This window comes from Budorcas taxicolor, chromosome 3 (genome assembly GCF_023091745.1).
Source record: "Budorcas taxicolor isolate Tak-1 chromosome 3, Takin1.1, whole genome shotgun sequence".
NCBI lineage: Eukaryota > Metazoa > Chordata > Mammalia > Artiodactyla > Bovidae > Budorcas > Budorcas taxicolor.
Genome location: NC_068912.1, coordinates 79,922,622 through 79,947,414, shown reverse-complemented (window position 1 = coordinate 79,947,414; position 24,793 = coordinate 79,922,622). Strand labels below are relative to the sequence as shown.

The 24,793-nt window shown below is 39.5% G+C and overlaps 1 protein-coding gene across 1 annotated transcript in view; it reads left to right on the top strand.

Moving 5' to 3' along the window:
- DNAJC6 (DnaJ heat shock protein family (Hsp40) member C6) overlaps nt 1-24,793 on the top strand; it is a 106,489-nt gene that overhangs the window by 63,311 nt on the left and 18,385 nt on the right. The window contains exons 6-13 of the mRNA XM_052637741.1: nt 4,244-4,377; nt 5,024-5,218; nt 6,119-6,236; nt 9,763-9,842; nt 10,679-10,872; nt 10,973-11,053; nt 19,090-19,524; nt 22,414-22,548. Of these exons, the coding sequence (XP_052493701.1) occupies nt 4,244-4,377; nt 5,024-5,218; nt 6,119-6,236; nt 9,763-9,842; nt 10,679-10,872; nt 10,973-11,053; nt 19,090-19,524; nt 22,414-22,548 (1,372 nt within the window). The remainder of the gene's footprint in view (nt 1-4,243; nt 4,378-5,023; nt 5,219-6,118; nt 6,237-9,762; nt 9,843-10,678; nt 10,873-10,972; nt 11,054-19,089; nt 19,525-22,413; nt 22,549-24,793) is intronic.

Below are 24,793 nucleotides of genomic sequence, written 5' to 3'. Positions count from 1 at the left end.
ACAAATAAAAACCCAATGAAAGAAGAAAAAAAAAGGGGCAGACAAAGAGTTAAGACCCTATAGTTTGCTCTCTAGGCTTTCATGTGGTGGACACGCATGAGTTGGAAATCTGCACTGAGTCTTTGGAAATGGAATTGAAGCTGGAGGTGGGAACACTAATTTTTATTCTATATACTCCTTTTTTATTATTATTAAAAATAAACACATGGACTTCCTTGGTGACACAGTGGATAAGAATCTGCCTGCCAATGCAGAGGACATGGGTTCTATCCCCAGCCCAGGAAGGTCTCGCGTGCCGCAGAACTTAGTTGGTTCAGCCAAGCCCGTGAACCAAAACTACTAAGCCTGCGCTTCACAAGGGAAGCCACTGCAATGAGAAACCCACTTGCCACAACTAGAGGAAGCCTGAGCAAAGCAACGAGGATCCGGCACAGTCAAAAATAAATAAATAATTAAAATTTAAAAGCATGTGTTCGTCTTTTAATTAAAAAAAAAAAACCTAATAGAACTTTTAAAAAGACCTGCATAGCAGATAAAGCGAGTGAACACATGTCTAAGAGCCATGAACCTGTTAAAAGAGTGTCAGTTCAGTTCAGTCGCTCAGTCGTGTCCGACTCTTTGTGACCCCATGAATCGCAGCACGCCAGGCCTCCCTGTCCATCACCAACTCCCAGAGTTCACTCAGACTCACTGCCATCAAGTCCATGATGCCATCCAGCCACCTCATCCTCTGTCATCCCCTTCTCCTCCTGCCCCCAATCCCTCCCAGCATCAGAGTCTTTTCCAATGAGTCAATCTTTGCATGAGGTGGCCAAAGTACTGGAGCTTCAGCTTTAGCATCATTCCTTCCAAAGAAATCCCAGGGTTGATCTCCTTCAGAATGGACTGGTTGGATCTCCTTGCAGTCCAAGGGACTCTCAAGAGTCTTCTCCAACACCACAGTTCAAACGCATCAGTTCTTCAGCACTCAGCTTTCTTCACAGTCCAACTCTCACATCCATACATGACCACAGGAAAAACCATGGCCTTGACTAGATGGACCTTAGTCGGCAAAGTAATGTCTCTGCTTTTGAATATGCTCTCTAGGTTGGTCATAACTTTTCTTCTAAGGAGTAAGCGTCTTTTAATTTCATGGCTGCAGTCACCATCTGCAGTGATTTTGGAGCCCAAAAAAATAAAGTCTGACACTGTTTCCACTGTTTCCCCATCTATTTCCCATGAAGTGATGGGACCAGGTGCCATGATCTTCATTTTCTGAATGTTGAGCTTTAAGCCAACTTTTTCACTCTCTGCTTTCACTTTCATCAAGAGGCTTTTTAGTTCCTCTTCACTTTCTGCCATAAGGGTGGTGTCATCTGCATATCTGAGGTTATTGATATTTCTCCCGGCAATCTTGATTCCAGCTTGTGCTTCCTCCAGCCCAGCATTTCTCATGATGTACTCTGCATATAAGTTAAATAAGCAGGGTGACAATATACAGCCTTGACGTACTCCTTTTCCTATTTGGAACCAGTGTGTTGTTCCATGTCCAGTTCTAACTGTTGCTTCCTGACCTGCATGCAGATTTCTCAAGAGGCAGATTAGGTGGTCTGGTATTCCCATCTCTTTCAGAATTTTCCACAGTTTATTGTGATCCACACAGTCAAAGGCTTTGACATAGTCAATAAAGCAGAAATAGATGTTTTTCTGGAACTCTCTTGCTTTTTCCATGATCCAGCGGATGTTGGCTATTTGATCTCTGGTTCCTCTGCCTTTTCTAAAACCAGCTTGAACATCCGGGAGTTCACGGTTCATGTATTGCTGAAGTCTGGCTTGGAGAATTTTGAGCATTACTCTACTAGCATGTGAGATGAGTGCAATTGTACGGTAGTTTGAGCATTCTTTGGCATTGCCTTTCTTTGGGATGGGAATGAAAACTGACCTTTTCCAGTCCTGTGGCCACTGCTGAGTTTTCCAAACTTGCTGGCATATTGAGTGCAGCACTTTCACAGCATCATCTTTCAGGATTTGAAACAGCTCCACTGGAATTCCATCACCTCCACTAGCTTTGTTCATAGTGGTGCTTCCTAAGGCCCACTTGACTTCACATTCCAAGATGTCTGGCTCTAGATTAGTGATCACATCATCATGATTATCTGGGTCATGAAGATCTTTGTTGTACAGTTCTTTTCAGGAAAGCTAAATTCTAAAATTCTAGAATTAAGATTGAGAAATATGTCTTTTACTGTTCTTGAAGTAAGGACAGCAGCAAATACTTGAGGCACACAGTGAAACTGTCAGTCCTTCATTCTGTTCCTCCATCAGGGGAGCAGATGTCAAAGCTAGAAAGGGACGGACGATGATAATTAAGACAAAGCCGAGAGGTAGTGGGATAGTAAAATTGCATGACAGTACTTAAAAATAATCCTCTCTCTAGACTTAAATTATGTGACAGAATGGTAAAAGCACTTGGAAAAGCAAATATGGGTTCCTTATATGTTATCAGGAAACAGGAAAAAGAGTGCCAGGCAGGCAAGGCAAGGAGGTTTTTTTCCCTAAAAGGTGGAGGAGTTGATCTTGAAAAGTTATAGACTGGTGAGCCTGATGGTGATTCAAGGTGAAATTCTAATACAGTTTTTGCATAGATAATTTTAAACTCTTAAAGAAGTCCACGTTGATTCATTATAAACATATATGTCAAAGCAACTGAACTTTTGGAATAAGACTAATAGATTAGTAGAGATATTTTCCTATTTCTTATATTCAAGATGGAAAAATTGGGGCTAAATTGTTATACACTTAGTAAAAAATTGGCTGAATGTTGCTTCCAAAGAAAGGTGATTAATGGATCAGCATCTTCCCAGGAAAAGGTTGCATTTGGTTGTCCTTTTAATTAACAACTTTGAAAATGTGGAGAAAAGCTTATCAGCTTTCTCAGGCTGGGAAGGTCACATAATGAATCTGGATCTTAGAAGTTTTTGCAGGTTAATAGAAACCACTAATGTGAAATTAAATACAGGATACATGTAAAGTCCTGAATTTTGGTTCTTAAAGATTAAGTGTATTTATTTATTATCACATCATCTGAAAAAGGGCTCACAGTTCTACTGGATGGAAAGATCAATAAGAGCTTATGGGATGATTTAGCTTGCATTTAGTTTAGTGTGGAGCTATGTTAATAAAAGCATAGTGTTCTTACCACATGAAGGAAGATGGTATTTCCTCTCTAGTTTGGTCAGAACACATCTTAAATCTTGCATTTCACATCTGGGCAGCACATTTAAGGCTGGTGTTTTTAAACTGGAGTCTGTTCAGAGGAAGTCCATCAAATGATGATATCTGTTAAAACGGAACATCAAATGAGGAAGAATTGTAGGGATGGTGTGGTAGTCAGGACACACACAGAAATAATGTCTTAGCAGTTCTCTGGGCACCTCTTAGCCTGATCAAGTTGACACGTAAAATTAACCATCACAGATCAAGCGTGTTTTCAACCTGGAAAATAGAAAAGTTGATTGAGAGTATTTCAAGTATGTGAAGGGTTGTCCTGAGGAGAAAGGAGTAGGTTTCCTCTTTGTCCTGACAGAAGGAAGAACGAGGATCGTTGAGTGGAATACATTGCAATTTCAACATGCTCAGTATAAGGAAGAACTTTGAATTCTTCCTGAAACAGGATGGTTCCTGTCACTTAAAGTATTCTAGAAGAAGCTGGCTTACCATCTGTCAGGAATGTTACTGCGTGCATTCCTTTACCGAACATGGTTGAATCACATGAAGCTTCTTTATTTTATATCAATCTGGGAACATACTTTGGATAAAATGTACCCAAGGCATAGTCCAAAAAGAATTATTTGCCTAACCTGAGAACTCTTTACCTTCACCCTAAACTGAGAGACCTTAACTGTTAGTTCTCATCCTTCCAGTCCAAAGTTACTTTGAAGACTAGATAATTTTTCAGTAAGTAAGTACAAATAAAATTTATGTTGCTGGGTTTCTTAGGTTAGCAGAGTCAATCATATCCTAAGAACAAGCCTTCCCTTGCTGCTTTGTGATTTAAATAATTGGAACAGATTTTGGTTTTCAAGTGGACAATTTTGAATGGATGAGTACCTCCAATTAAGTTTTCTCTCCTCCACATCCACCCCCCCACCCCCCGCCAGACTTCCCACCCTGACGTGTCTCTTTTAATTGCACTGCAGCCTCTCAGTGCTGAGTTGCCTGACTGGCCCATATTTGTGACAGGTTTATACATTTTCTTTGATAGGATGGACGGGCAGCATCATCGATTCTGGTTGGTGCTATGTTCATTTTCTGTAATCTCTACTCTACTCCTGGCCCAGCCGTTCGATTGCTCTATGCAAAGCGACCAGGAATTGGACTTTCACCATCCCACAGGAGGTAAAGTCAGCTCTATGCAGGGTTGGCGCAGGCATGGTCTAACTAGTATCATGTCTGTAAAAAAGATAAAGATCTTTAAATAACTGACATATTATCTTCTCTTTAGTCTGAGTGTCTTGTTTCTCTTATTTACATTGTATCTTCTTGCTTCCTTTTGGATTAAAAATTGCTTCTGGAGACTTCCCTGGTGGTTCACTGGTTAAGAATCCCTGCCTCCATTGCAGGAGGCATAGCTTCGATCCCTGGTAGGGGAATAAGATCCCGCATGTCATGCAGTATGGCCAAAAGACTAAAAAAATTGCTTCTGATGATAAATTCTGACTTTTCCCCCAAAGCCTGCCTTCAGCTGATAATAAATTTAATCTGCTAGATCAAATATTGAGCTAGTGTAAAGCTCCCATAAACTTTTTTCATTTAATAAATATCCCACTATGAGATCTTTGGAGGGAAGTGCAGCAGTGTCATTAGATAAAAGCTTTCCTAAATTATTGGCAGCATTTCTCTTTTGCCAGTTAACGTTTAAGGGCTAACACAGTAAATTTTTTACTGTAGGTTAATAATGTATGAGAATAAACTTTATAGCAAATTGATTGCTTATTTCTTCTGGTGTTGTCGGCACCAACAGAATGTCAGTCTTGTGTTTTAGGTACCTGGGCTACATGTGTGACCTCTTAGCAGACAAACCCTACCGCCCTCACTTCAAGCCTCTCACAATTAAGTCGATCACTGTCAGTCCAGTTCCTTTTTTCAACAAACAAAGAAATGGATGTCGCCCTTACTGTGATGTACTGATTGGAGAAACCAAAATATATACAACCTGTGCAGATTTTGAACGAATGAAGTAAGTCGTGATGCCTTTCTTCATTTCTCCTTGTGAACTGCTCCATTCCTGTGTAAGTTGGATCCTATTCTTCCTTTGAGGACTGTATCATTGTGAAATGGCTGGTAATTTAAAAAAATGTTCAACATAGGTGGTAATCATGGAAAAGCACAGTTAAATCAAGGGATGCTGTAGCCCCCTTCAGGTGGTGATACAAGCTAAGGGACTCACATGAGTTATAATGAGGGTTAAGAAAGTGGTGTGGGCAGAAGGCCTGGATGTTTAAGAAGGAGATGACCTTGATAATAATTGGTGAGGATAATGGAGGAATTGGGAATGAATGAGGTTTCTATGTGAGCAACTGGATGGTGATGTAACTAAAATGTTTCAGAACCTATAATAAAGAGCAGGTGCCAATGGGAGGTGGTAGGGGATGTGGAGAAAAGGGACTGTATGATAACAGGAAGTGAAGTTAATTTGAAATAGATTGAATTTCAAGATTGCTATTCAGGACCTTCACAGAGTATTTCACTGCTATTTCTATATTGATCTCCATTGAAGTTTTTGTTCTCTCTCTCTGTTCTTACCATAAATTTACAATTAGGGAAAGGTAAATACATTAAGACTACCCATATTTGAAGAGAGTGATTTCTGCTAATGGGCAATTGATTGATCTAGAAATCAGGATGGGATGGAGAGAGAAGACCTGGCAGAAGACCAGTGGCATCTCATGGCAGAACCAATTTGCATCCAGTTGGCATAGACTGTGCTCCTAACTTTGCTTAAGTTAGGAAATAGTTCCTGGGTTCAGGCCTGCACAAACAGATGCTTTGACCAGAATCACAGAGGACTATACCTGTAAATCTGTGTTATTGTGCCAAATTAGACTCTCTTTCAGTATGTTTTTGTCTCTGTTTAAAGGGAATACCGTGTCCAAGATGGAAAAATCTTCATTCCTTTGAGCATCACTGTGCAAGGAGATGTGGTTGTTTCCATGTATCACTTGAGGTCAACAATTGGAAGCCGGCTACAGGCTAAGGTATGGTTTCAGAAAGAATCATGACGTAAGTTCAGCTGACCCTTTAATAGGAGCATTTCAGTATTTTTTCTATATCACTTTGGGCTTGAATAACTTCTGGTTTTAGAATTAGAAAAAACATTTAAAGATTACTTACGGAAATGATGTATATATCCATCAATAGATGAATCGATGAAGAAGATGTTGTATGTGCATATATACATACAATACAATGGAGTATTTTTCAGATAAAAACCATCAAATAATGCCATTTGCAGCAACATGGATGGAATTAGAGATTATCATACTAAATAATGTAAGTCAGAAAGAGGAAGACAAATACCATGTGCTGTCACTTATTTGGGCTTCCCAGGTGCCACTAGTGGTAAAGAACCCGCCTGCCAATGCAGGAGACATAGGAGACTCAGGTTAAATCCCTGGGTCAGGAAGAGCCCCTGGAGGAGGGCATGGCAACCCATTCCAATATTCTTGCCTGGAGAATCCCATGGACAGAGAGGATCCTCGAGGGCTACAGTTGATAGGGTTGCAAAGAGTCAGGCATGACTGAAGCGACTTAGCATGCACACATCACTTATATATGGAATCTAAAATATGATACAAATGAGCTTATCCACAAAACACAGACAGGCTCATGGAGAGAACAGACTTGTGGTTGTCAAGGGAGAGAGAGAGATGGATTAGGAGTTTGTGGTTAACAGATGCAAACTATTGTATATAGAATAGATAAACAGTGTCCTACTGAATACCACAGGGAAGTATATTCAATACCCTGTGATAAACCATAATGGGAAAGAATATAAAAAAGAATGTGTGTGTGTGTGTGTATCTATAGCTCTCTCTATATATCTATATCTGAATCTCTTTGCTATGCAGCAGGAATTAACACAACATTCTAAATCAACTATACTTCAATAAAGAAAAAAGAAAACAACAACAACAAAAATACTTATGCCCACTGCCCTCATTCTACAGGGGAGAAAACTAAGACTTGGAAGTGGCGACTAGCCCAGATGGTGTTGCCCTGAAACTGAAGAGCAAATCTTGCTCTGTAGCAGCCTGTGCTTCTTTACAGTACCCTCTTTGGATCACTGTGAGAGGAGATATCTCTGTTAAGAACATGGGATTAAGTAGCTACATTTGTTCAATTGAAATAAATTTAATATAAAATTCACCCTTTTGAAGTATGCAGTGCTCTTATTTTTAGTATTGTCAAGGAGTTGTGCAGCACTGCTGTCTGATTCCCAAACGTTTTCATCACCCACAAAGGAAACTCTATGTATATTAGCAGCCACTAATTAGCAGCAGTCCATTCCTCCTCTTCCATCCCCTAGGCAACCAGGAATCTACTTTCTATTTCTATGGATTTGCCTATTTTAGACATTTCATATAAATGGAGCCATTCAATGTATGCTCTTTTGTGACTGGCTTCTTTCACTTAGCCTAATGTTTTCAAGGTTCATCCTTGCTATATCAGTACTTTACATAGCTAGACAATATTCCATTTTATGATTATATAGCTTTTATTCATCCCTTCATCATTTGGTGAACATTTGAGTTATTGCCACTGTTGAGATATCACAAATGACACTACAATTAATTGCATTAAAAAATTATGTATTGAAGTACAGTTGACTTAAAATGTTACATTACTTCAAGTGTCCAGCATAGTGATTTGTTATTTTTATAGATTATACACCATACAGAGTTATTATAAAATATTGACTATGCTCCCTAGTTTGCCATATACTACATTCTTGTGACTTTATTTTATAACTGGCAATTTGTATCTCTTAATCTCCTTCACCTATTTCACCTTTCTCCCCTGTGACACCCACTGGTTTGTTCCATGTGTGTGTGAGTCTGTTTTATTTGTTCATTTGTTTTGTTTTTTATAGTCCACATATGAGTGAAAGCATACAGTCTTTATCTTTCTCTCTCTGACTTACCTCACTAAGCATAATACCCTTCAGGTCCATGCACGGTGCTACAAATGGCAAGATTTTATTCTTTTTTATGGCTGAGTAATCTTATATGTTGTATATATATGCTACAGAAATATATATGTGTATGTGTGTATATATATAAACATATATATATATGTATATGGTTAACATAGTATCACATTATTCATTCATCTGTCAATGGGCACTCAGATTGCTTCCATATCTATTGTGAATAATACTGCTATGAACTCAATATTAAGAAAACAAACAATCCAATTTAAAAATGGGCACAAGACCTAAACAGACATTTTTTTTTCCCTCAAAGAAACATACAGATGGCCAACAGACTCATGAAAAGGTGCTCAACATCACTAATCATCAGGGAAATGCAAATCAAAACCACGCTGAGATATCACCTCACACCCATCAGAATAGAATGGCTATTGTCAAAAAGACAAGAAATAACAAGTGTTATTGTGGCAATGATGTGGAGAAAAGGGAACCCTAGGGTTGTGAAGAGTTGGACACGACTGAGTGACTTCCCTTTCACTTTTCACTTTCATGTATTGGAGAAGGAAATGGCAACCCACTCCAGTGTTCTTGCCTGGAGAATCTCAGGGACGGGGGAGCCTGGTGGGCTGCGTCTATGGGGTCACACACAGTCGGACACGACTGAAGTGGCTTAGCAGCAGCAATACACAGTTGGTGGCGCTGTAAGTTGCTACAGCAATATGGAAAGCAATATAGCGTTTCCCTCCCCCTCAAGTGAAGAGTAGAGCTACCATGTTGTTGTTGTTGTTCAGTCACTAAGTTGTGTCTGACTCTTTGTGACCCCATGGACTGCAGCACGTCAGGCTTCCTTGTCCTTCACTATCTCCTGGAGTTTGCTCAAACTCATGTTCATTGAGTCAGTGATACTATCCAACTGATCCTGCAATTTCACACCTGGGTATCTGTCTGAAGAAAATGAAAACACTAATTTGAAAATATATATGCACCCTAATGTTCATAGCAAATGTTCGTATTTTAATTCATCAAGTATTTGCTAAGTACATGTTCTATGCCTGTCATTGCCTAGGGGTTTAGGACTGACAAAAGTAAGACTGCCTTTTAGGAGTTCAGGGGAAATTCACACATGTATGAGTATCCACTATCATTATAGAGGTAGGATGAGATGGCATAAAGGTAGCAGTTTATTCTATCCAGTGGTGGCTCAGAAAGGCTACAGAAGATGTGAAGGTGGATCTTGAAGGATTAATTCATCAGGTTGGAACAGGGGCATCCTGGACAGAAGGAATGAGATGAGTCAAAGTATGGCAAGGTGCAGGAACATAGGGTCTCAGAGATGAGGGAATGGCTTGCCATGAAAGAATTCATGGAGAGGAGAGGTTGGAAGTGAAGCTGGGCTAGAGCCAAATGAGGTTGTTTAATATTCATAGTAAATTTCAAAATAACTAGTAAACTAAAAATTCAAAGTGCAGATATAGAAGCAGTTGATGATGTATGACTCCCCCCAATATAATCATTTGATCTGGTTCCCTTTTCACTGATTGATTGTAATGTGCTGCTTTTGTATTTTTTAGGTGACCAACACTCAAATATTTCAGCTTCAGTTTCATACTGGATTCATTCCACTGGACACAACAGTTTTAAAGTTCACCAAGTGAGTGCTACTTGGGCCAAACTGCCTTTTCAATCCAAGGAGCTGTGAAATGCTGGCAGTTAGTGCCGGCAATTAGTGCCCGTGTGACAGCTTTCCCCTCACCCGAATCCTGTGCCTGTGGCTTAGCAACATACCAGAGGCTGGTTGTATTTTACAACTCTCAGTTGGATGTAATTTGTCATAAACACAAATGGATCAGACTTAAAAAGATCTGAAATACCTTGTGGGGGAGCAGAAGTGAGCAGAGAAGGAACAGAGTTTCAGTATGGTCATCCTTTGCATCCGTGTATCTCTTTGTGTTTTGCAACAGGGAAGGAAATGGAACCAACAAAGACCCATCAGAATGGATGCCTGGTTGTAGCACTGAAGCAGGGTCCCGCAGGACCTCTGCATCAGTTATTAGTTGCTGTATTATAGTGTAGTCTAGGGGACCCCTGAGAGTGGCTGAAACTGGGGTGATAGGTGGGAGTTGCTAGAGCCAGGTTAGGAGTAGACATTCAAGAGCTCAGGATGGTGGCTGTGAGCCTTTTTCACTATTTTAACAACTGATTTGGACATGCCAGTGTACACTGTCAGGATATATCCGCCCTGCTATCTAGAATGCTTTCACAAGCAGTAGTATCTAAACTCTATAAGTAGACATTCTTCTCCTCTTTTATCTCAATGAGGGAACCGAGGCTCAGAACAGTAAAGTCTCTTATGTGCTAATGGTTGATTTTTCCTTAGAAATGAGTCTCAGAGTGAACCTCAGAATCCATCTACAATGGTTTCTGCATTGAACATCATAACAGTTCCATTGTTTTTCACTGACCTTATTCTTCTAAATTCCTATTTAGGCCTGAGTTGGATGCATGTGATGTACCAGAAAAATATCCTCAGCTATTTCAGGTAACTCTGGATGTAGAACTACAGCCGCACGACAAAGTGATGGAGCTAACCCCACCGTGGGAACATTACTGCACAAAAGATGTCAACCCCAGCATCCTCTTCTCTTCTCACCAGGAGCATCAAGATACTTTGGTCTTAGGAGGTATGAGTCATCCGGTGGCTTAGTTTTCAGAATGAAGCCTCTGTGTTATTTATGTCACTGATTTATTTCCTGTGTTTCCTTGATGTCTTTTGTCTTGCAGGACAGGCTCCAATAGATATCCCTCCAGATAATCCCAGACATTTTGGGCAAGGTGGCTTCTTTTCCACTCTCTGCTGGCAAGGTATTTATTTCCAAGCATTTCTTTAAGTTACTGGTTAGGTGGTTAAATCACATGGTTCTTCTATAAAAATGATTAGTCCTTGAAACAGTCTAAAGTAAAAACAACACTTGGAAGTCATCTGTCTAATATGTTATTTCACATTCTTCCCGCTCATTCCTTTTCCATATGAGGCAGCTTTCCTACTCTGAACTCCGTGGATGCTATTAGACTGATGCAAAAGCCATTTTAAGCTGAATTCTACCTTTTCTATTATGCAGTGTTTTGGATCACAGCACTGGGCTTATGAATAATCATGATATTTTCTAGGATCTCCATTTACACTGCTGACACACATGCAAAATTAGCAAAGATCTCTATCTCACGCCCTTAACTAAATTCTCCAAAAATACAAAATCTGGCAACACCCAGCTCCACCCTGCCCAGGCTCTGACCACTAGCAGAGCAGAGCTGAGCTTCCCTAGTGCAGGGAAGGCAAACACTACCTACATATCTCTGCTACTTGCTTTAAAAACCTTGACAGAGGTTGGACTTGATCACAATATCCTTTTTTGCAGAACCTGGAGATATGTTTAGAATTTTTCCCAACATGAAACTTTGGACAGCTCCCAGTAGATTAGCATTGGTATTCTGATTGATAGCCCTTTTCTTTAGAGTTTGCTGAAGTTAACTGCAAGATTGAATGTGGAATTCCATGGTAAGGACTTTCTTAAGAAAGGGGTAGGAGACTGCCTCTGGTGATTGTGTACTTAAAATCTTCTTGGTTGTCTGTCCTTTCTGTGTCAATGTAACACACTATTCCCATTGCCTACACAGAGTTTTCAATGTGTGATGAAAAAGTTATTTATAGAATTCCTTTGAATTGAAAGGTTTACTTTCAGAATTTTCTTTTTTTAAAATTTTTATTGGGAAATAGTTGATTTACAATGTTGTGTTGTTTTCAGGTATACAATAAAGTGAATCTGTTGTACATATATCCACACTTTTTAGATTCTTTCAGAATTTTCTACTGAGAATTGGGACCTAAAACATTTTAAAAATGGGAAAATCCAATGAAATCTAGATAGCAGGTAGATTTCCCAGTCCCCTCTTGATTTCTCCTTCATCTTGCTTCTTCACATAAGAGCTTTTAGTAAACTTTACTTTTAATTTCCTCTGCTATTTTAGTAAGTGCTTGAGAAATCTTCTTATCAGGCTATAAAATAGGTTTAGCACAAATGCACAGTCTTTTAACTTAACTGCACAGAGCCAGATGGATTTAGGAATGCAGAATTTTTTGCACGTTAGAAAGGCAGTATGTTACATAAACTACATATTACTTAACACCTCTGAGTGTATCTCAGACAACAGCATGTCATTAAACATGTTAAAATGTCTGCAGTGAGGGGCTGGAAGAAGTTGCTGCCATAGGTGTCCTGGCTTTAGGCAGACCAGATCACACATTGAGCTTTTGCAATGGACCAAGCATTGTAATAGGTGCTAGAGAAAAAAGGATATCCCCAGTGCTCAAGGATCTTCCCTTCTGGTTTGCAAGGAAATGGCTATATTGTGAAATTCGGGGAGGTGAAACATTAGAAAAGTAGAAAAATCAAACACTGAGGTCCTGGTACTCTCTGTTGGCCCCACTGCCCCTGATAAAGTTTCTGACATTGGAGATTAAGCCCGAGCATTTGGAGTGGGAGCGCTGACTCCAAGACCCTAGAGTACCAGAGAACTAACCCTAGGGAGTGTCAAATAGTGAGAAGTCACACAAAAGGAAACTACTTGAATACAAGGCCTGGCATCACCCAACCACCAGTAGCACCCTGTGCAGGATGCCTCACCTAAACAACAAAAAAACAAAAATACAAACCCAGTCATCAGCAGACAGAATTACCACCTCACTCAGCCTTGCCCATCAGAGGAAAAACAAACAAACAAAAACTCAGCACAAATCTCACCCTATATAAAGCTTACACAGACCACTGGACCAACCTTAGGAGGGCAGAAACAAAAAGGAAGAAAGAATTCAACCTTCTTCAAGGAAAGAATTCAACTTTCCTTCAAGCCTGGGAAAAGGAGACCTCAAACACAGTAAGTTAAAAAAAATAATAATGAGAAGGGAGAGAAATACTATGCAAAGGAAGGAACAAACTAGAAACACAGACGTCCAAATAAATGAAGAGGAAATAAGCAAACTACATGAAAAAGAATTCAGAATAATGATAGTAAAAATGATCAAAAACTTGAAAACAGAATGGAGAAAATGCAAGAATCAATTAACAAAGACCTAGGAGAATTAAAGATAAACATACAGAGACAAACAATGCAATTACTGACATTTAAGAAACTCTAGAAGGAATCAATAGCAGAGTATCTGAAGCAGAAGAATGAATCAGTGAGCTGGAAGATAAAATGGTGGAAATAACTTCTGAAGAGCAGAATAAGGTAAAAATTTTGAAGAGATTATAGTTGAAAATTTCCCCAACATGGAAAAGGAAATAGTCAATCAAGTCTAAGAGGCACAAAGAGTCCCATACAGGATAAACCCAAGAAGAAACATGCCAAGACACATACTAATCAAACTAGCAAAGACTAAACACAAAGAATATTAAAAGCAGCAAGGGAGAAGCGACAACTAACATACAGGGGAAACCCCACACACTTAACAGTTGATCTTTCAGCAGAAACTCTGCAGGCCAGAAGGGAATGGCAGGATATATTTAAAGTACTGAAAGGGGAAAATCTACAGTCAAGATTACTGTACCTGGCAAGGATCTCATTCAAAATTGATGGAAAAATAAAAAGCTTTTCAGACAAGCCAAATTTAAGAGAATACAGTACCACCAAACCAACTTTGCAACAAATGTTAAAGGGACTTACATAGTCAAGAAATACAAGAGAAGAAAAAGGATCTACAAATCAACCCCAAACAATCAAGAAAATGACAATAGGAACATGATAATTACTTTAAATGTAAATGGATTAAATGCTCCAACCAAAAGACACAGACTGGTTGAATGGATACAAAAACAAGACCCATATATAGTCTACAAGAAACCTACTTCAGACCTAAAGACATATATAGACTGAAAGTGAGAGGAAGGAAAAATATATTCCATGCAGATGGAAAGCAAAAGAAAGCTGGAGTAGCAATCCTCCTATCCGAAAAAATAGACCTTAACATAAAGAATATTACAAGAGATAAGGAAGGACACTCTGTAATGATCAAGGGATCAATGCAAGAGGAAGACACAACAATTGTAAATATTTATTCACCCAACATAGGAGCACCTCAATACATAAGACAAATAGTAACAGACATAAAGGAGAAATTGACAGTAACAATAATAGCGGGAGACTTTAACACTCCACTCACACCAATGGACAGATCATCAAAACATAAAATTAATAAGGAAACACAAGTCTTAAATGACACATTAGATGAGATGGATCTCATTAATATCTTCAGGACAATTCCATCCAAATGCAAAAGAATACACCTTCTTCTCAAGTGCACATGGAACATTCTCCAGGATAGACCACATCTTGGGTCCCAAATCAAACCTCAATTAATTTAAGAAAATTGAAATCATAGCAAGCATCTTCTCCAATCACAGAGTATGAGACTGGATATCAATTATAAGAAAAAAAGCTGTAAGAAACACAAACACATGGAAATTAAACAACACATTTCTAAATAACCAACAGGTTACTGAAGAAATCAAAAAGAAAATAAAAAAATTTTGAGAGACAAATACAATGAAAACACAACAACTCAAAACCTATGGGAGGCAGCAAAACCAGTTCTAAGAGGGAAGTTTATAGCAATACAATCCTACCTCAAGAAATAAGAAGCACATCAAATAGACAACCTAACTTTACACCTAAAACAGCTGGAAAAGGAAGAACAAAACCCCCAAAAAATTAGTAGAAGGAAAGAAATCGTAAAGATCTGAGCAGAAATAAATGAAGAAATGAAAGAAATAATAGTAAAAATTAATAAAACCAAAAGCTAGTTCTTTGAGAAGATAAACAAAATTGGCAAACCTTTAGCCAGAGTCATCAAAAAAAAAAAAAAAAAAAAAGAAGAATCAAATCAACAAAATTAGTAATAAAAAAGGAGAGGTTGCAATAGACAATGCAGAAATACAAAGGATTAGAAGAGACTATTATCAACAACTCTATGGCAATAAAATGGATAACCTGGAAGAAATGGACAGATTATTAGAAAAGTTCAATCTTCCAAGAATGAACCAGGAAGAAATAGAAATTATGAACAACCCAATTATAAGCACAGAAATTGAAGCTGTGATCAAATATCTCCCAAAAAACAAGAGCCCAGGGCCAGAGGGCTTCACAGGAAAATTCTGTCAAACATTTAGAGAAGAGCTAATGCCTATCCTTCTAAAACTCTTACAAAAAATTGCAGAGGAAAGAACACTTCCAAACTCATTCTATAAGGCTGCCATCACCCTGATACCAAAACCAGACAAAACAACACAAAAAATGAAAACTACAGGCCAATATCACTGAAGAACATAGATGCAAAAATCCTCAACAAAATTTTAGCAAACAGAATTCAGTAACACATCAAAAAGCTCATATACTGTGATCAAGTTGAATTATTCCAAGAATGCAAGGACTCTACACCATATTAACAAATTGGAAGATAAAAGTCATGTGATAATCTCAATAAATGCAGAAAAAGCCTTTGACAAAATTCAACACCCATTTATGGTTTAAACTCTTCAAAAAATGGACATAGAAGGAACCTACCTCAACATAGTAAAGGACATATATGACAAACCTACAGCAAACATTATTCTCAATGTTGAGAAGCTGAAAGCATTCCCCCTAAGATCAGAAACAAGACAAGGGTGTCCACTTTCACAACTATTATTCAACATAGTTCTGGAAGTCCTAGCTACCGCAATCAGAGAAGAAAAAGAAATAAAAGGAATCCAGATCAGAAAAGAAGTGAACTCTCACTGTTTGCAGATGACATGATACTGTACATAGAAAACCTTAGAGATAGTATCACAAAATTACTAGAGCTAATCAGTGAATTTAGCAAAGTTGCAGGATACAAAATAAATACACAGAAATCACTTGTATTTCTATATACTAACAATGAAAAATCAGAAAGAGTAAATTAAGGAATCAATCCCATTCACCATTACAACAAAAAGAATTAAATATCTAGGACTAAACTTACCTAAGGAAACAAAAGAGCTATACACAGAAAATAAGACACTAATGAAAGAAATCAAAGATGATATAAACAGATGGAGAGATATTCCATGTTCCTGGGTAAGAAGAATCAATATTGTGAAAATGACTATACTACCAAATGCAATCCACAGATTCAGTGTGATCCCTATCAAATTACCAATGGAATTTTTCACAGAATTAGAACAAAAAATTTCACAATTCATATAGAAACACAAAAGACCCCGAATAGCCAAAGTAGTCTTGAGAAAGAAGAATAGAGCTGGAGGAATCAACCTTCCTGACTTCAGATTATACTACAAACTTACAGTCATCAAGACAGTATGGTACTGGCACAAAAACAGAAATATAGACCAATGGAACAAGATAGAAAGCCCAGAAATAAACCCATGCACCTATGGGTACCTTATTTTTGACAAAGGAGGTGGGAATATACAATGGGGCAAAGACAGCCTCTTCAATAAATGGGAAGCTGGACAGCTACATGTAAAAGAATGAAGTTAGAACACTTCCTAACACCATACACAAAGATAAACTCAAAAAGATTAAAGACCTAAATGTAAGACCAGAAACTATAACTCTTAAGAGGAAAATATAGGCAGAACACTGGATGACATAAATCAAAGCAAGATCCTCTATGACCCACCTCCTAGAGTAATGGAAATAAAAACAAAAGTAAATAAGTGGGACCTGATTAAACTTAAAAGCTTTAGAACAGCAAAGGAAACTATAAGCAAGGTGAAAAGACAACCCTCAGAATGGGAGAAAATAACAGCAAATGAAACAACTGACAAAGGATTAATTTCCAAAATATACAAGCAGTTCATGCCAGAAAAACAACCCAATTAAAAAGTGGGAAAAAGATATAAACAGACATTTCTCCAAAGAAGACATACAGATGGCTAACAAACACATGAAAAGATGCTCAACATCACTCATTATTAGAGAAATGCAAATCAAAACTACAATGAAATATCACCTCACACCAGTCAGAATGGCCATCATCAAAAAGTCTACAAACAATAGATGCTGGAGAGGGTGTGGAGAAGGAATGCTCTTGCACTGTTGGTGGGAATGCAAATTGATACAGCTACTGTGGAAGATGGTATGGAGATTCCTTAAAAAACTAGGAATAAAACCACCATGTTACCCAGAAATTCCACTCCTAGGCATATACCCTGAGGAAACCAAAATTGAAAAAGACGCATGTATCCTAATGTTCATTGTAGCACTATTTACAATAGCTAGAACATGGAAGCAACCTAGATGCCCATCGCCAGATGAAGGGATAAAGAAGTTGTGGTACATATACACAATGGAATATTACTCAGGCTATAAGAAGGAACCCATTTGAGTCAGTTCTGATGAGGTGGTTGGAACTTATTATACAGAGTGAAGTGAGTCAGAAAGATAAATATCACATTCTAACACATATATACAGAATCTAGAAAAATGGTACTGAAGAATTTATTTACAGGGCGGCAGTGGAGAAACAGACATAGAGAATAGACTTATGGACATGGGGAGAGGGGAGGAGAGGGTGAGATGTATGGAAAGAGTAACAGGGAAACTTGCATTACCATATGTAAAATAGATAGCCAATGGGAATTTGCTGTATGGCTCAGGAAACTCAAACAGGGGCTCTGTATCAACCTAGAGGGGTGGGCTGAGGAGGGAGATGGGAGAGAGGTTCAAAAGGCAGGGGATATATGTATACCTATGGCTGATACATGTTGAAGTTTGACAGAAAACAACAGAATTCTGTAAAGCAATTAACCTTCAATAAAAAAAGTAAAAGAAAAAAAAAATGTCTGCAGTGAAACATAACTCATAGCCCTGAGTGAAATCAATGAAGACATTTACAAGTAACTTTCACATCAGTTCCAGTCAGATTTTCCCACAAATGCAGGGAAACCTTTAGTTTTTCACAGCTTTTTGCATTTCAGAACCGGGGAAGGAGTGATGTGAATCTGCACTTGGTTTGGAACAGGGTCTACCTGGCAGTAGACGAAGTTCCATAGGGCCATCTGCCCCACGGAGGGCCTGGGATGTCACTCACCAGCCTCTCCATTCCTTCCCCAGAAGAAAGGACTTTCCTGCTGGACATCTTTCCTGCTGCCCATTTTATGCTGAAAGTAGCTCCTCCCAGTTGGTGTAAGGGCCATCCTTACGCCAGAGCCATTCCCTCTGGTCACTTACTAGGCATGGGGTTCACTTCTGCTCCAGACTGTGGGAGAAAGGCCCTGCTTTTGGCTGCAGGTCATTGGAAGAAGAAAAAGACCATGAGAGGGGGCAGCAAGGACCAGGAAACAATGTTTTGTTTTTTTCAAAGCACCTAGCATAGTGCTGGGAAGAAAAAGAGGGTGGTGAGAGTAGTAATTTTAAAAATAAGAAAAACCACTTAAGTACTACTTACTATTGATCTGAGCACTTTCCATATCGAATCTCATGTAATTTTCACAACACTCAATGGGAGCTAGGTTCTATTTACTACTCCCATTTTGCAGAGGGAGAAACCAAGGCACAGAGAAGTAAAGCCATGTTTTCAGTGTCACAGAGCCAGTAAGTAGCAGAGATGAGATTCAAACTTGGGCTGATGCTAAAGTTTTTGGTCTTCACCCCTATGCTATATTCCTCTCAAATGCTCATCAGATAGTAATTGAATGTTATGCGAAATACATCAAGTTTTCCATCAGTAAGAATCTAAAAGCATTGTTTTTTTCAGGCTGCTCTTTCTCTCTTTCTGAAGTTAAGTGTGTAGACTCTAACCAAAAGCAGTAATTCTGTGGCTGGTGACTGACTGTTTCTGGCATACTGGCCTTCCTTAGATCAGAAATCAGAGAAGTCATTCTGCGAGGAGGACCATGCCGCCCTAGTGAATCAGGAGAGTGAGCAGTCAGATGATGAACTTCTGACGCTGTCCAGCCCACACGGCAACGCCAATGGTGACAAACCTCATGCAGCCAGAAAGCCCAGCAAAAAGCAGCAGGAGCCAGCTGCCCCTGCACCCCCTGAGGATGTGGATCTTCTGGGTCTAGAAGGGTCTGCAGTGAGTAAGAACTTCTCTTCGCCGGCGGCTCCTCCCTCCAATTCTGAACTTCTGAGTGACCTGTTTGGAGGCGGAGGTGCAGCCGGTCCCGTCCAGTCTGGACAGTCAGGGGTGGATGATGTGTTTCACCCGAGCGGACCTGCATCCACCCAGTCCACACCACGCCGATCTGCCACCTCCACCTCTGCATCGCCAACACTGAGAGCAGGAGAAGGTAATTGTTTCCATATTGTGCTGTACCTCTCAGGACTGAATTATAACTTTTGGGCCAAGCAGGTGGAATCGAACTTTCCTCATAGTCTAGACTTCTCTGATCTCCCTGAAAGTCTCCAGAAGGTCTGTATCTTCATGTCAGTGGGAACCACAAGAGGAAATAGAAATACTGTCCATTTTGGTAGGACAGTCTAAGAAAGAATATTTGAGTTCGTCACCCTTACTTTTTTTTTAAGGCTTCAATCCCTCAGCTGCTTTACTTATTTCTGCTTGGAGGTGTAGATTGATGAATTGTTATTAACAATAACAGCAATATTTGTGGGGTACTCACTATTTGCCCGGAGAAGGCAATGGCACCCCACTCCAGTACTCTTGCCTGGAAAATCCCATGGACGGAGGAGCCTGGTAGCCTGCAGTCCATGGGGTTGCGGAGAGTCGGACACGACTGAGCGACTTCACTTTCACTTTTTGCTTTCATGCATTAGAGAAGGAAATGGCAACCCACTCCAGTGTTCTTGCCTGGAGAATCCCAGGGATGGGGGAGCCTGGTGGGCTGCCGTCTATGGAGTCGCACAGAGTCGGACACGACTGAAGCGACTTAGCAGCAGTAGCAGCAGCACTATTTGCCAAACATGTAATTTAACACCAGCCATGAATTCAGTCTTTATAAAAACACAGTAAATAAGGTGCTATTGTTATCTCCGTTTTCTAGTTGAGGAAACAGAGGCTTAAAGTCAAATTAGTAATGTACTTTTATATAGCGAGTCCCCGGGCCCAAAACTAGGCCATTTGACTCCCGAGCTTTCCCTGTTTTCCTGTAATGCCTTCTTAGAACTGTAGTTTTCTGAATACATTTTTCCTGTGCAGAGAAGCACCTAATTAATTTAGATATATCTAACGGGCTCCTGCCAGCAGTACAGCTGATGGAGTGGAGCAGTTGGTGCCAGATATAGAGTTTGAGCCCCATGAGGCTCAGTCCGCTTCACTCCGCTCATTGCCAGACCCAACCCTTCTTGTGGCTGGCCATCCACAACTTTTTGACTTTTGCAGGCAGACTCTTTTAACATCTGAGCCACCAGGGAAGCCTAATTTAACATAGGTTGGTATTAAAAGGGTACCAAGTAATAGTGAGAAGATTTTAGCATTCTCTACTGGTGGACGTCGAAGTTAGGTGTCCGCTTGCAGATATTCTATAAATCTCAGTATTCTCATTTTATAGAAGGGATAAAGTTTGGTTAGTATCAAATGAGCTAAATGATACACATCATGTAACAGAGTGCCTGATGTATAGTTGATTCGTTGCTGCCATGTAAGGCTGATCTACTGCCCAGCAGACATTAGGAGAGCATTATGCCAATGAAGTTGTAGGTGAACACATATTGATCATATCCCTCCCTGGGTTTTGAGAATGGGGTTTATTCATTAACTTGTTTGACTGTAGTTATCTATTCCTAGAATAGGTCACTCCTACTCCAGGAAGCAGTCAGCCCATTAGCTTGATAACTACAAATTAGGAAGTGATACCTCATTATAGGGAGCTAATTCCCTTGCCCATTAATGCAAAATTAAACCCAGTCATATATATGCCACTCTGTGTCGTTTTCATCACATTTATCTCACGTCTGTGAACAATGTGAGATGCCTTTGGGAAATTCCTGGAATTTGAATTCTGAAAACTTGAACGAGTCCAGTCTTATCATTTACTTGATACTGGGCAAGAAACTCGGCTCTCTGAACCTCAGTTTTATTGTCTGTAGAATGAAAATGATATCACTTCTGTCTGACAGCTGACAGGATCAGCTGATGTACTCTTTATGAAAGGCAACATAAACCCTAAAGAAATGATGCAATATTAAGTTACTGCATTGTTGGGCTTCCCTGATGGCCCAGTGGTTAAGAATTCTCCTGCCAGTGCAGGAGACATGGGTTTGATCCCTGGTCTGGGAAGATCCCACATGCCACAAAGCAGCTAAGCCCGTGTGTCACAACTGTTGAGCCTGTGCTCTACTGAGCCCACACACGGCAACTGTCAAAGCCCACGTGCCCTCCACAAGTGCAGCCGCTGTGATGAGGAGCCCAGGCACCGTAACGAGAGAAAAGCCTGCACAGCAATGAAGAGCCAACATACTCAACATAAATAAACAGAATTTAAAAATACTATTATTGTGTTGTTGCTGGAAACCTCAGCTGCCACTTTGTTGTAGTTTTCTTGGTTCATTCACAAACTTTTTTGCATTTTACTACATCTGCACCGAGTTTCTAGCAAGTTGTAAGCAAGCAATGTTTTGAAAGCATTTCGTTTCATAGAACATAAGGTGTGACGAGAGCTCAGTTTTTGTGACACTCATTTTCTTTTTAACTTTCAATGTGCCAGGACCACTAAAAACACAAAACTAAACAAAACCTGGTCAGTGAGGTTTTCTACTGTTCACCTTAATAGCAAAGCTCCTCGTGCCTGGCATTTGTTCACTAATTCACCGAATATGATCATAGTTCATTCATTGATCATCTCTCGTGATCCAGGCCATGGTTTCACCACTTATCTATTAATCTGTAAGCTTGCTTGATTTATTTCATGTTACTAAGACACCCAAGGCCCACAGGGCCTTGTTTATAGAGTGTATGGTTCATCCTACAGGTAAATCAGGAGTTCTCCTTTGTCCTCAAAGAAGGGGTTATTCACATGTAGTCAGAAATCCTTGGGCTTCATTGTTAACCCTGAATGAAGTTTTAAGGATAGGATGGGCCTGTGGAGCAGCCCATGAGGCAGGCATCATCCTGACTTTTCAAGTATTTGGCTTAGAGCCTTGTAAGAGTGACAGCTGTCCAATATTTATTGAATGAGTGAACCCATAGGACAAAGACACACCTTTTTCCTGTTGTTTTCTAGGTGCCACCTTTGACCCATTTGGAGCACCTTCTAAACCATCAGGTCAAGATTTGCTGGGTTCTTTTTTGAACACAGCCAGTGCTTCCAGTGACCCCTTTCTTCAGCCTACGAGGAGTCCTTCTCCTACAGTGCATGGTAAGGAAGTACTTATGCTGTGTTTAGTGGAACAGGGTTCCCTACTAGACATCAGTAGGTATTCAGATATAAAAACATCTTGTAGGCAGGGTTTTGTTTTGGCTTTTGTTTTTGAAAAGCTACATATCTCTTGAAAATTAACAATTCATGTTAACATATTAAAAGCTCTGCAGTGTTTTACAGTAAAGAAGCCTGCTTAACTTTTACTCAGCTTCCATAAAATTTAATTTGGAAATTTTTTTCTTTTTGCGTTAGAGCTATATGCACAAAATGTATAGGGAACCATCAATTGTAGGACATATCTTTATTTTACGTACTGTCACTTTTAGTTGATTTGAAGATGCTTACTAGTTGAAGTCTTTGAACTATGAAAAAATATGTCTTGAGTTAATAAAATGTAATATGACAAGCATTCCACAAAATTAGTATTCCACAGAACAGTTTAGAATACAATATCCTGATATATTAAATTAGTTCTAAGATGAAGCCACTAACCACACTCGACTGTTGAGCACTTAAAATGTGCCAGTCTGATTTGAAACATACTCTAAGTGTAAAGTGCATACCAGAATTCAAAACTTAGTACATAAAAGCAATGTAACATGTCTTATTAATATTTTTCTATTACATTTAATATATTTTGAATATATTAGGTTAAGTAAAGTGTTATATTAATATTAATTTTACCAGTGTCTTTTTACCTTTTTTAATGTGACTACTAGAAAAATTTTAAATTATACAAGGCCCACATTATATTTCTAAGTTAGAGACAAACTTTGTGGAAAGAATTATAATCACATCTGTTTGTAAGAGCCAAAAGGTATCACTTAGGTAACACTGATTAAAACTGAAGGTCTTCAGTGAAGGATATATGGCTTTGAGCTGGAGAAATGAAGCTCCTTCTTGATGCTGAAGGATGCTGAACATCGATGGCCTAGACTTAGAGGACGATGTGTTTATTGTTGAAGGCCCCCTGAACCCCTCTGGGGAACACAGTTTAGTGATCAGCTTGACTTTATGGGAGCTATGCAAATGCAAAAGGAAATTGAGTTATGCAGCACTGATCAAACGGTAATGACCAAAATGAGAAAGCAGTCCAGGAACAAACTTTATGGGTGATTTCCTATTGCTCTTAAATCTCAAAACTATTTGAAGTGGGTCCACAGGATAATACGCAAGAAATTCACCTCTGACCCTTGTGCAGTGCCCACTTAAAAGAATCTCTGGATTGAAAGTTGGCTACCCCAAGAGGAAAGATGCAGGGTGATAGGTTAAAGCTGTTGTTTTTGTTCACTTATTTAAAATGTAGGTTATGTCATTGCTGTCCCCAGAGTGGCTCCCTGCTTCACTCAGCATGGAAGCCAAAGTCATCGAGATGGCCTTGGTCGGCCCTCTGTGCTCTTAACACCCAGGGCTGTGACCTCCTTCCCCACTTGCTCCCTCTGCTCGTTCCATTCCAGTCACATGGCCTCTCCGCCATTGCACTGGCTGTCCTCTCTTCCCCAGACCAGGGCATGGCTAATTCCTTCACCTCTTTCATCTTTGCTCAGCAATCACCTTCTCAGTGGGGTCTCCTCTGACTGCTCTATTTCACATGGAAACTTCTCCTCCTGTCTATCTTTCCCCACTAGAACCTGAGTTCAGAGGCAGAGACTTCTGTTAGTTTTGTTTATGGATGCTTTGCTAGTGCCTAGAAGATCTGTGTGATGTGTTGTATTATCTACCTGTCTTTCCACATAAAAGGAATTATCATTTTTCCCTATGTAAATCTCTTTGATGCATACTGATAATATTAATATGGTTATCTAGTTTCCTGACTTTAATACTTTGAATTTACTGTTTTCATATGAGTACCACCTTTTATGCCCCATGGGTATGGATGTTCATCCTTCCGCATGGCAGTACTGGACTTGGTTCTCTCTTGTGAGCTGGCTAGAAGATGTTTATCCCTCAGTTTCAGCCAGTCAGAAGAACTCTTTTGTTTTGTGGCTGTGCTGCTTATTTTGAGCTGTGTGATGCTAGTGTGTGAAAGAATGTTCCACTATCCTTGCTGAGAAGGGAATCATTCCATTGTTAGTGGGTCAGTTGCATCCTCTTCATATATAGATGAGACTCAGGTGTCAGTTTGGGAGGTCAGATTGCCCACCTCCAGTTTCTACAAGGCACTATCCATCTCTTCTGAAAATCAAGAAATGTGGCCTTCAAGTTCTACGAATATTTATTGAACATTTTCTCAGAAGAGAAT